Source organism: Miniopterus schreibersii (assembly GCF_964146895.1).
Source record: "Miniopterus schreibersii genome assembly, chromosome: 20".
Taxonomy (NCBI): Eukaryota; Metazoa; Chordata; class Mammalia; order Chiroptera; family Miniopteridae; genus Miniopterus; species Miniopterus schreibersii.
The window spans coordinates 18,338,698-18,352,014 of NC_138122.1; the positions used below are offsets into that span (position 1 = coordinate 18,338,698).

Here is a 13,317-nt window from a genome sequence, read left to right on the forward strand (position 1 = left end):
GGATCAAGCCTGCAACCGAGGTATGTGCCCTTGACTGGAATCAAACCTAAGACCCTTCAGTTTAAGGGCCAACACTCTAACCACTGAGCCAAACCAGTTAGGGCCATAGATTTGAGATTTTTGACATATTGGCTAGAGTTGAGATTTAAATCCAGGTGTTACAGACTCCAGATCCATGCTCTTCCCACCTGTCTACACCCCTTTACCCTCCCCAGTCCTCACTCCCTGTCCTGTCTTCCTTTTGCTACATCTTTTTGTTTCTGTTCTTTCCCCCCAAGTTATCTCTTAGTTGGGATGGAAGAATCTAGAAACAGGCCCTTTATCCTGGGAGTTCTCCACCTTCCATCCTGTCAGGCCCCTGAACTATACCCGGCAGGATCTCTGTGATTCAGAGGCTGGGTAAGCCAGATACAGGGGTGAGCAGGGAAGCTCACGTAAGGCAATGGTGGTTCCGTTGTTATAGCAAAAAGCTGAAAACAACCCGACTGTCCATCTTTAGGGGAATGGACAGATAACTCTGGAGGAATGCTACACAGCTGGAAAAAAGAATGCAATGAATAGAAAAAAGTCACCAATACATACAGCATATAATTTTGTTTTAGAAACTACAGACAAAATCATAGATTTTCTGTGTGGGGGTTGGGGAGGGAAGGAGAGAGAGAAGCTAACACTTATTGAGACCTTACAATGCACCATATTCTCTTCTATTATTAACTCATTTACTTGCATTAACTCATTTACTTCCCAGAACAGCCTGTGAGGTGGGTGCTGTCATTTCCATTTATAGATGAGGAAATTGAGGATCAGAGAGGTTCAGTAGCTCTCTCAAGGCCACACAGCTGGTGTTGGTACAGCTGGCACTTGAACCCAGATGGTCTGGCTCCTGGGCCAGCTCTTGGCCACTCTCTTATTTAAAGCACAGAAAAAGGATTGGAAGGATGTGCTCCAAAATGCCAAGACGGACGCCCAATAGGGAGCTGATGGACTGGGAGTGGCGACCACAGGGACTCTTAGCCTTACCATTAGTGTTTTATAATTATTTCCCAAGAACAAAATATCCATCTCGGTCACAAAAAAAAGTTATATTTAAAAAGTCAGAGACATCAAGGAAGCAGAATTTTTAAGCACCAGCAGTGTTCACTGCCTAGTACTTTCTTCTGACTTCCCGTCTCATGCTATCATCCCCATTGTACGGAGGGGGTGTGATGAGGTCAAATGACTCGTCCACGGTCTCTCAGTGGATGGAGGAAGAGCTGCCTGGGGACCAGGTTCCCCCAGTCTTTCCTACTGCCCCAGAGTGACTGAGCAGGGAGCCTGCCCAGGCCTGGGTCTTCGCGGTCACCCTCCAGCCTGTCCTCTCTCCCCAGGATCGAGCGATCCACAGACCAGGTCATCAAGCCTGTGAACCTGGAAGCACTCTCCAAGTGGACTGGCCACATCCCTGGAGATGTGGTGAGGGACATGGCCCAGATCGCCCCCATGCTGGCTCGGCTCGGCTATGACCCATATGCAAACCCTCCCAACTATGGCAACCCCGACCCCATCGTCATCAACAACACACACCGGGTGAGTGCATGTGCACACATGGGGGTGGGCTCTTGGGCTGTGGCGGGGTGCAAGCCCCAGCTATCTGGGAAGGCAGGCTCTTGATTCCTGAGCTATGGCCGTGGTGAATTGTATGAGTGTATTTTCGTTTTTGCTTGGGCCACAAGGAAGCTCAAAGCCAACTGTCTCTCACACTCTATAGCATCTAACCCGCAGGCCCATCTGTGCACTAATTTCACTGTACTTCTCTACTTTTACTTACCCTTTTCCCCTTCCTTCCCTAGCTGTTTGTTTATAAATTACAAGTCTTTATTGAGACTGGGCATAAATACACTATTGGTCCCTTTTTTGCCCCCAGAAGGTTTTAATGTCGATTTCTCAGACAAGTATGAGTTGAGGACAGTTTAAATTCCTTCTTCAGTTCTCCTTAGTTAAAGTGGTCAAGAAAAATGACTTTGACAAGGTGTTTTGAAAGTGTAAAAAAAGTCGGCTAATTCTGGACAAAGGAAGGGTTCCCAAGTCCATGGTCTCATTTACATGCTACTGTCCCTCCTCTGGGTTACTTTGGGTGTTGTGTTCTGACTTCCGTAGAGGCACTAAGTTAGAGGAAATATTTGGAAATGGGACTCAGGCCTGAGGAAGAGCCTTTTATATTTTGATCATATCCATGAAAATGATATTTCTCTTCTCTTTTGTAGGTCTTGAAAGGGGACTATAAAACACCAGCCAATCTGAAAGGATATTTTCAGGTTAGGAACCCCAAGGGGAACTCTGAATTCTGTTTATCCAGCTGCAGCCTGCCTTTGGACACTTCACTTCTCTGCTGGGTGATGGTTTCCCCATCAGAAAATTGGGGGGGGCGGTGAGGGTCGGGCCTGAGGCTCTCTGAGTGTCTGACCAGCAGGGGCCAGGTCTCAGCCGCCCTTCTGCCCGAGCCCCTCCCTTCACCTGGTCTCCTGGCTTGAAAGCAGTTGGAGGGACTTGGTGGCAACTTTCTGTCTTTAACCCTAGATTCAGTTTTATTTAAAACAGCAGGAGGTTCCCAAACATGACCCAGCTCTAAATTTTCATCAGTCTACTAAAAAATGAGAGACAAGGGTCATGTGATGTGGGCGTATATGCAGAGTAGACATGCACCTGCTCCTGCATCCGCACGCACGTCCCCGTGGCTGTGCGGCTCATGCATCAGGGTGTCCCTGGTCCCTGGGGGCAGTCCATGGATCATGTCAAGCACTCCCCCTGACCGACATTATAGCGGCCCTCCTTTTGGTGCTAAAGCATTCCCTTGTAAGTGAAGTGTTGGTGCTAAAAGTAGTACTTTCAATTTGTGTGTAATTTGGCAAATAAAGGGTGGACCACCCTGGGCCAGGCCCTAATTTAATTATCAAATTCAAGGAGTCTGATTGCCTGGGGGACACAGCTGCTGTGCACATCTCCCTTCTTCGGGGAGGTGTCCACACTCCCTTAGTGGGAGTCAGAGACCCATCCCTTGCCACTGTGAAAACAAAATGTTGCCAGAATTAGTCTGCCCTTGTTTCTTATCTGTTTTCACCAAGAAGACTGTGTAATAAGAACAACAAACAGAAGCTGGGTGAGGAGAATTAGCCACAATCAGAAACTCTGTTCATTTTTGCATACTGCCTTTCGTAGCTGCCCGAATGTGCATTTTTGCTGTGAGCTGCTTTGTTTTACTTTCTTAATGTTTTCTGTCTAGTGGGTTTCACATTTGCTACACAGTACTCTTCGGAATGCATTATTTTTGTGGGCCACCAATGACTTCACTGTTGCCCTAAGATCCCGTACACTTTTTGGAACTATCTGGACTGATGTCATGTGTGTAGCACCCTGATTTTGCCTCTCTGAGGAGCAAAGGGTGTGTGGGGGGCCTCTATTGAATCATCCCCTTAGAATACATTTTTAAGGAGTACAGTCAGTGGGTGGAAGGGTCCAGATCTCTTTAGGACTCTCAAACTACAAGGCTAAACTTGTTTCAAAAAGAGTTGGACCGGTTCGCAGTCCCCTGCAGTGTAGGGCATGCTCAAGAAGCTCAGCTGGCCTGGGCTGTGTTTTGCTCTGCAAGGAACAAAATCTGAAGGAGTGGTGTGTGCTCTGTCATCGTGGGCACTCCCACCCTCAGGAGAGCTGCCCTGCACGTTGCTTTCCGCCCCCTTTCCTCACTGCCCCCCCCCCCCCCCCCCCCGTGCACATGACTTCATTCAGGATATTGCAAAAATTGGAAATGGCCATAGAGCAACAGTTAAGTGAATGGTGGCATAATCGTTCGACAGAATCATATGTAGCCATCCAAAGTGGTCATCCTGAAGCCAAAAGAACAGAAAAATATTAAGCCAGCAGAACAAAGGAGCTCACACATTAGAATTGCAGCTAATACAAGGATGTATCCTCACTCCCTGGGCTCCAAACACCCTCCTCTTCCAGGTTTTTGCTGTTTCCTCTGCTGGGAATGCTTTTTCACCCCAATCTTTGCGTGGCTGGGCTCACTTTCATCTTTGCTTAGGGTGTTTTTAAACACTAACAGCCAATTCTCTGATTCCCTGGACACCAGCTGGGTATTGAATAACTCAGTTCGATTCTGACACTGACTCCCAGAGATGGCATTGGGCCCCGCAGGTCGAGGACCCAATCCCATGAGACTTTCCCACTTCAGATGCCAGCTGCAGTGGGGTGCCCAGGATGCCCTATTTCTGCCCAGACAACTACACATTTGGGGGTTTCCCACGACCCCCACCCCTCAGGATGGATAATTCTCTAGAACAACTCACAGGAGTCAGGAAAATACTTTACTTCCCACATTATCAGTTTCTTATAAAGGACACAATTTAGAAACAACCAGATGGAAGAGATGTACAGGGCAAGGTATTAGGGAAGGGGCAGAGCTTCCATGCCCTCTCTGGGAGCACGACCCTCCCGGCACCTTGGGGTGCTCACCAACCCAGAAGCTAGGGATTTCTGTGGAGGTTTTATGAAGTAGGCATGATTGATTCAATCATTGGCCATTGGTTATTAACTCAATCTCCAGCCCCTCTCCCCCCAAAAGGTTGGGGGTGGGGTGGGGCTGAAAGTTCCACCCCTTAATCGTGCCTTGGTCTTTCTGGGGACCAGCCCCCCATCCTGAAGCTCTCTTGGGTCCCCCAGCCACTGGTCATCTCATTAGCATGCAGAAGATGCTTGTTGATCCTAAGGATTTTAGGAGCTGTGTGCTAGGATCCCAGGACAAAGATCAGATGGTGGTTTTTCATCACAGTGCAGCTTAAACATCACGTCGCAGTGGCCTTTAATCACCGTGTGAATCACCCCAACATCAGTCACTCCTGTGGGCGCAGTGTGTTGCCTGCTGTTGGCATTACCTTGCCTGTGTGTTTCACTGTCCCTCCCCGCCTTAGAATATAAGCTACCTGAGCATGGGACTGGTCCTGTCAGGTCCACGTGTCCCTAGCACCTGGCACATAGTAGGTGTGCAGTAAATATTGGCTGGGCGAGTGTGTGTGGCTGTGATGCTGAGGGCTGAACCTCAGGGCCGTGAGCCCCTTGCCCGGCACCTGGCCCTGACCCCTTCCTCTGTGTTGTCTTCCTGCAGGTGAACCAGAACAGTACCTCCTCCCACTTGGGAAGCTCATGATTTCCAGGTAGGCCTGCGGACTTCACTGGGGACTCCCGCCCATTCTGGGCCCAGGAGTCACTTTTGTGAAAAGCTTGTGCTTTCAGAGCCTCCCTGGGGTGGAGTGCCCCCCAAGGTGGGCTGACCCAGCCCTCTGGGAGGTTTCCATGGTGATGGGCTGGGGAGCTATTTATAGAATCAAGGCTTAGTCTCTAGCCCTTGACGGGTGGGGGCAGGGACCAGCGCTGAGCCAGCAAGAGAAAGGTCTGTCTGGTGTTAGGGAGGGGCCCCGAGGGCCAGTGTGATGGGGGATCCTAGAACCGTTGTTGCTTAGAATGCCGTCTGCTAGTCCAGCTTCTATAAACAGCATCAGGTTTGGCCCAAAGCAATTAATGTTCTAATAATACCCACCAGCAGTCTGGTCTAAGAATAACCTCTATAGTACTGGGCCAAGTGCTCCCCCTGTGTTACTCGTTTAACCCTCAGCATCCCTGGGAGGCAGGTGACACGATGGTCCCATTTTATGGAAGAGAAAACTAAGGCCCAGAGAAGGGCTTTGACTTGCCCAAGGCAAACAATCACCACATGGCAAAATTACCCCCAAAGTCATCTCCCCCAGAGTTGATTGTAATGAACGATTTTAAGTGTATATTTATCCATCCATATTTTGGAACAATAGTGGAACAGGTTCCGATCTTGGGTTTGAACTTAAGTCAAAGATTTAAGAACTTGCTTCAGGTTTGACTCATCCCAGCCTCCATTTGCCACATCTGGAGAATGGACGTTCATCAGTGTCCCCCTCCGAGGGTGGTCGTGAGAGGAAGGGAGCCGACGGGGGGCTGGGTGGTGCTGGACCCTCACCATGGACGTGGGCAGCAGAGGTGAGAATCCAGTGAGTGAGCTCACTCCCCATGTCCCCCAGCCCCTGATAAGGCTCAAGGAAACCTGAGGGACTTGAGGACGAACTTCCTTGGGTATCTCCCCTAGTCTTTTAAACGGAAACAGAGCTTCTAGCCCAGACTCTATTTTTAGTTTCCTTGTCCTATTTTTAAATAATCAGGATATTTTTTCATTTTAAAAAAAATTCCATTTTGCACCAGCCTCAGGCCAGAGACACTCAGCCCGTCATTGTCAGGGTCCCCACCTTAACTCATGCTGAGACCCTGGAGTTCTATTTAAGAGCCTTCATGTGGGAAACGGGTTTCTCCAAGCTTCTCTCTTACTCTGTTTCCCCTGCTCTTTTCTGCACATTTATTAGTAGAATCCTGCACGTTCTGACAGAAGCTGGAGAGATCCCTCGCTTTACTGTTTAAACAAAATACTGTATACACGGTGCGTTCGCTTATTCCTGGTATGGGGTTGGCCTTGAATCAATGCTAATCCTTCCCTTACCTCCGGACAGTCATGGCCATCTGCTCTTCATAAATAAGAGACGTGTATCTGTGAGGTCAGGTAGGGTGCAGATTGAGATGTGAGAAGGAACCCAAGAAATGTAATTGCAGTTGTGTCTGGCCATCTGGGCTGCAGGGAGATAACCTCCCATCTTATGCCAGTGCACGTAGCCAGCCCGTGCGTTCTGCAGTCGCACGTATAATATAAAAGCTCTGTTCCGGCATCGTCACTCCGGGCCTAACGTGGCTTTCTCCCTGCCTTTCAGATCTCTGCAAGTGGCTCTGTTGCCAGGAAGGGAAGAAACTGCATTCAAGTGGAAATCGGACCTCTAATCCAAGCATATTGCTTGCTATTAATCGCCAAAACGGGACTGCTGATGAGGAATGTATTTGCATATGTTTGCAAAGCCCGAATCATTGAGAACTTTCCTTGAAGCCCTCTCTCTCCGGACACTCTGGGGTAGAGAGTAGAGTATGGACTTAGTCCGGCTTCTGAAACGTAGGTTTTTTATATTTTTCCCCTTGAGACCTTTTTTTTAAGAAGTGGATTTGCCGCCTCCTTCCTTTGCAGGACTGCCTTGGTGGCTTTGTTTGCTGGGCCAAGGCCCGCGACCTGTGCCTCTCCTATTGACCCTTATTTTTGAATTCAGAGAATCTATTTAAAAATTTAATATATGAGGTTTTCTTTGATTCCTCCTCGGCTCTCAATTTGACAAAGAAAAAATATATATTATTTGAATAAAGTAAACAGGGACTCACTTGTCTGTGGTTTTGCATTTTGCGTTTTGTTGGGTGGACTGATGGCCAGCAAGGCTGGAGAATGGGTCCATGCCAGGCACAGCCCCACCTGTGTCTGTGCCTCCCCCCCCCCAGGGCACCCTCCGGTTTGGTGATTTGCTAGCAGGGCTTACAGAACTCAGAAAACCTGTTAGACTCATGTTTATGGTTTATTACAGCAAAAGGATATGGGTTAAAATCAGCAAAGGTACATCGGGCCAAGTCCAGGAGAGACCAGGCCTGAGCTTCTGGTTGTCCTTTCCTGGTGGAGTCTTATGGACGCGCATCCTTGTCGCAGCAATGCTGTGTGACAGCACATATTCAGTGTTGCCACCCAGGAAAGCTCACCTGAACCTCGGTGTCCAGCATTTTTTATTAGGCAGCAGTCACGTGGGCATAGGGCAACCACGTGACTAACCTTAGTTACTTTGTTTCCACTCCCTCTAGAAGTCAAATGACATAGTAGCCTGACCCAGGGTCCCCATCATAAGTCACCTTGTTAGCTCCTGGAGTGGCCTAGGGTCCCAAGTATTCAAAGACACTCTCATTAGACAGAATATCCCAAGAGCTTAGAGGTGATCTCCCAGAGCTGGTCAAGGGTCAGGCCTTTCTTTGGCATGTGCAGGGTGTGAACTCTCCAAATCTGCTGAGTTAACCCTTTACTGCTCAGCCCCCAAATGCTGAGAGATCGACTGGGCTTGGAACAGTTTTGCGTCTTTAAAGATTAGTTAACAGTGAAGCTTTGGGAAGGAAGTGACTCAGGCTTTGGGACATGGGGTTTTGGAGTCAGGCCAGTTTACCAGCTGCGTGGCTCAAGACTGTTTCTTCACCTGTAAAATGGGGAAGTTAAACTGTCCGGGTTTACTAGGAGGGGCTGATGGTGACGAGAGCAGCGGTGCCAGGGTGTGATGGGCCCGCAGTGTGAAACAGTGCCTGTCCCTCCTTGATCTTGAGACTGCGGTGAGGTGGGCAGCTGGTGGAGTTACGAGCACAGGACGCTCACGGTCAACACTCCCTGGGAAGCAGAGGACATCCAGCCTTGTTCATTGTTCCACTTATTTTTGCTGTGAAACCAGCCAGCCCAACACTTAGTGACCTAACACAATTGATTGTGAAGTCCCTCAGCTCTGGGAGTTTACTAGAATGAGCGGGGTGGCTCTCACTGCCAGATGGTGGCTGGGACTTCTCTCACCTGGAGGCTTCTTCATTCACATGTCTGGTGCCTGGGCCGGGCTGGTTGGAGCATTAGAGGCTTTTACGGGGCATCTTTATATCATGTAGCCTCTCCACACAACTAGCTTGGGCTTCATCATGGCACGGCGGTCTCAGGACCAGCAGACCTCTGATACGGCAGCCAGCTTCTCCCCAGAGCAAGTATGGCACGAGACTGGGAGCAGCACAGCTGCCAGTCAGTCAGTTAAGGGATATGCCTGGAACTGTCTCAGTGTCCCAGTATCACACTTAATTTGTCAAAGCAGTCACAGGGCTCTCCCACATTCAACAGCGTAGAGAAATGGACTCTTGATGTTGTCATGATGCAGAAGATCATGAGGCAAGACCATGATGCAGAAGAGCATGAGGGGTGACGGATATTGCAGCCATCTCTGGAAAACAGAATCGGCCACAGTCATCATAAAAAACAATAGATCAGCCTTACCTGCAGGCCATCAAATAAACCTATGAATTCATCGGATGTTCCCTTTCTTCAATTAGGGTGCAAAATAAAGACATATTTTCCCTTTACTATTGAAATTGTAGTAACTCCAGGCCCCCCAAAAGCTAGGTTATCCAAAACCCCAGCCTCTGCCTTGGGACCATGGATGGTTCTTCCCACTGATGGAGCTCCTCCAGGTCTCCCCAAGCCCAGATGTGGCCTTGAACCAGGAGGACATCTACCCTCTGACCTCCTCGTTTCTAAGCAAACACTTCGCAGGATAATTAACAATGAGAATTCCATTCCTTCATGTGAAAGCCCTTGCTCCGCCCACCGGGCATGCTCTTGACCAAGCTCCCAACTCCAATTTAAGCCCTTCCACGAGTCCGGATTATTCTCACCTAACCTGGTTTCTAGGGTAACAGCTGGGGTTTTTTTAATGGGTCATTGGTTAACTTTTTATTTTGAGCTACTTGTAGATTGATATGAAGTTGCAGAAGTAGTACAAACATTTCTCACAATTTCCCCAGTGCTGACATCTTATACAACTTCCAAGGCTAGATCATAAAAATCCTTGAGGCTTTGGCCTTGTTATCTCTTGACTCAACTCACTCTCGGGGAAGTAGATCACTATGTCATGAGGACACTCAGCACCCAATGTAGAGGTTCACGTGGCAAGGAACTCAGGCCTCCTGCCCACCAGCACCAGCCGGCCAGCCATGTGAGTGAATCACCTTAGAAGCAGATCTTCCAGTTCCAGTCAAGTTTACCACGGGCTGCAGTCCCAGCTGACACCTTGACTGCAACCCCAAGTCAGAACAAGCCAGCCGAGTTGCTCTTGAATTCCTACCCAAAGAAATAATGTTTACTGTTGTTTTCCAGCTGCTCAGATTGGAGGTAATTGCTAACACTGCAATAGAAGATACATAGGAGCTGATTAAGTGTTTGTTAGTGAGTGACTCAGTGAATGAATGAATGAATGAAGGCTGGGGTTCCTCATCTCACCTGTGTGCTTTTGAGGACGCCTGCTTTACGGATAATGCCTCAGGCCTGCAGAACATCACGTCCCAGCTTTCTATATAAGAATAGAGTGTTCCCAAGTTCTTGAAAGGGTAGAAACCATCTGTAAGGAACATTTAAAGGGAAAGCAAATTTGCTAATCCAGCTGATTGGGATTTTCCATTCCGGACACATATATTTTTGTGACAAGATTCAAAATAAGAACAAGCCATGTGCAACTGTATAATGTCACTGTCCTAGAAAAGGTACTTGTGCTAGACTTTAAATATATCCACTTTGAAATGCCACTTGCGGATTGTTTCTATGGTATCAACTTATTTCAGGTTGTAACCGAGCAGGGATTTTCTCCCCAAATCTTTTGAAGGCAGAACGGCAACAGTGCAGCATGGCGCAGGCCTAAAGGGGTGGTTAGGTGTGTGGACTCGGCTGGTAATAGAAACCACCTCCTGTTGAGGAACTGAAGAGATGACGTATGCAGAGGGTTTGTTTGTGACCCTGAACAGGCAGGAATCACTCTAGAAGTATTAGCTCAATAGGCAGAAATGGTGTGGGGGCCCAGTGCATAGAATAGCAGAGAAAGCCCTGGCCTGGAAGTATGAACCCCTGGTTCTAGAACTGGCTCTGTCCTTATTCTAGCTGTGTAGCCCTGGGCACGTTCCTGTGGCATGGCCTCCTCCATCGCCTCATCTGTGGAAAGGGAGGGATGGACCCATGAGTGTCCCACGGCCCTGGCAGGCTCCTACAGAGGAGTCTTGTTGCTTGGCAACCCCTTCTGGGAAGGCTACATGTCTGAGTACCTCATTGGGAATCTAAACACAGGCCTGGACGTCCTTGAGTTCCAGGCAAGGGTTTCTCTGGGCAGAGACTAGAGGCCAGGTTGGATACGAGATCCTGAATTGAAACCTCTGGCTGCCTCTCCTTGCTTTCCCTGAGTCTGGGCATTTGAAGCCAGAGATCCTGAAACACTACTGACCTTTAAGGCTGAGAGACCCATGCAAAGGTACGAGATTGGGTCTTTTAAATGAAAATAACTATAATCATGTATGAAGCACTTATTTTTCCAGGAGCTTTATGTGCATCAATTATCCCTCCCTTTTTTTGTTCTGAAAACCACCATTTTAGAGCAGTACCGTGATTATCCCCATTGTAGAGGTGAGAAAACAGGCACAGAGAGGTGAAACAATCTGGCCCACGTCCCAAACCTAAGAAGCAGAAAAGTGGAGATTGGGATCCTTGAGGTTTTACTCCAGAACCTCCATTTTTAAAAAATTCTAAATACATAGAAAAAAGTTCTTTCTTATTTAAAATTAAGTTGCCTGCTTGATACCCTGTCACCCCCCAAGTACTTTAGTATTTCCAACAAAGACATTCTCCAATGTAACTGCAAAACAACTATAAAAATCAGGAAATTAACATGGATATATCACTATTATGGAAACCTCAGACTCTATTTAAATTTTGCCAGTTGTCCCAATAAATTCCTTTATAGCAAAAAGATCCAGTTTGGAATCATGCGGTGCATTTAACTGCCATGTCTCTTTAGTCTCCTCCAGTACGGAACAGTTCCAGGGTCTTTGGCTTTCACGACCTTGGCACTTTTGAAGATTACAGGATAGTTGTTTTGTAGAATGTCCTTTATTTGGGTTTGTCTGATGTATCCTCGTGATTTGGTTCAGGGTATGTATTTTTGGCAGGACTGTCACAGGAGTGATGCTGCGATCTTCTCAGGGCATCCTACCAAGTGGTACGTGATTGTAATTTTTCCCATTCCTGAGGATGCACACTTGGATCACCCGATTAGAGCCTGCATTCTTAATGACTCCACCATAGTCCACAAAGATTTCTTTAGAAGCCACATCGTGGGGTCCATTTGGCACAGCAGATCCATTGGTTCCTCATGATCAAAGTAACTGAATCTCCATAAAGTCTAGTGTAAAACTACAGACATGGCTTCAGAGAAGCCAAGCTGAGCTTATATTTTTGGCTTTGGGCTATAAACAGATGCATATACATTTTCAGGCTCAGGCTCAAAATGCTTATCTCATCTCCTTGTTTCCCTCACTCTGCTCCTTAGCAGACCTTTCAGTCTGGTCTGTTAGACTCTCTCCTCCACCTCCCACCCCCACTCTCCCTCTACTAAAACCTCTACTAAAGAAACTTTCTAGTTTCTTTCCTGAGTACATACTTTGTGTCAGGCACAGTGACACTACATGCCACTTGGTGATACAGAGACGACTAAACCACAGCCCCCATTCCCAAGAAGCCGGCATTTGACTTCCTGCAGGTTCTCATTGAATTAATACCAACCAGAGGATGTCGGACCCAGGTCTTTTGACTCTAAGTCCAGTGCCCTTCATTCACGCCAATATTTGCCCCTCGGATCTTTCCATCTTTGGGAGGAGAGAAACAGAGAACACATGCAAACATTCACACCTAACACTTCCTAAGCACTTACTGTGTACTGGGTACAGTTTTAATCACTTGCATATTTTTATCTCATTGAATTTTCAACCGTTTTGCTGAAGAGAAAACTGAGGCTTAGAGGGATGTACTGACATGCCCCAGGTCCACAGCTGGTAAGCTGCGGAGCTGCGGTTGGAACTCCAGGACCCGTGTTACCTACACAGAGCCCACAGCTGGTCAGGGATTCCCTGGGAGGGCTGCTGACTTTGTTATTGTATCCTCTGAACCTAGCACAGTGCAGGCATTCGGTGCATTTTTAGAGATCAGTGAATGAATGAAATTTATTTACCAACCTGTTGGAAAGGAGAATGGGAAGATTTCCTGCAGGGAATACTTGGGACCTCTAGAGTTTGCTCATTCCTTCCTTCATTCCCTCAAACTCCTGTATAAGGAAGGCTCTGTGCCCACCCGATGCTTATACTAAGAGGCCCAAAAGATACAGGATCCGGCCTTGACCTTCATTATTCCCACATGAAGGCCGTGTGCCGGCCCCCTGGTGTCTCGCACAATCGCAGCTATCCCATGAACTAGTCCTATAGCCCCATTTTACAGATTTAGAATCTCAGGCTGGCAAAGGAGCCCGCCAAGGAGGCTCGGCGACGTCCACGCCATTCATTACAGGCTGGGCGTCGCCCCGAAGCGGGCGCGGCAGGGAGGCCGACGTGGCCGGGACACCCCTCCCGGCTCCAGCCATGCGGGGCCCTGAAAATCTGCGCCTCCCTCCCAGCATCTCAGCCCCGCCGCTCCAAACTGTAGCCTCTCAAGCCTTTCGTTGCTGCCATGGCAACCAGCGCACCGTTTCCGCTATCGGGCAACGCCATTTCCGGCGCGCGGGTCCCAGCACATCC

At 48.3% G+C, this 13,317-nt stretch overlaps 1 protein-coding gene across 2 annotated transcripts in view; it reads left to right on the forward strand.

Annotated features, from left to right (window-relative positions):
- Window positions 1-7,319, forward strand: part of TPST2 (tyrosylprotein sulfotransferase 2) — a 36,626-nt gene extending 29,307 nt beyond the window's left edge. For both annotated transcript variants that reach the window (XM_081122750.1, XM_081122749.1), the window contains exons 3-6: window positions 1,368-1,566; window positions 2,244-2,294; window positions 5,144-5,192; window positions 6,822-7,319. In XM_081122750.1, the coding sequence (XP_080978876.1) occupies window positions 1,368-1,566; window positions 2,244-2,294; window positions 5,144-5,185 (292 nt within the window). In that variant the 3' untranslated portion in view covers window positions 5,186-5,192; window positions 6,822-7,319. The remainder of the gene's footprint in view (window positions 1-1,367; window positions 1,567-2,243; window positions 2,295-5,143; window positions 5,193-6,821) is intronic.
- The last annotated feature ends 5,998 nt before the right edge of the window (window positions 7,320-13,317 follow it).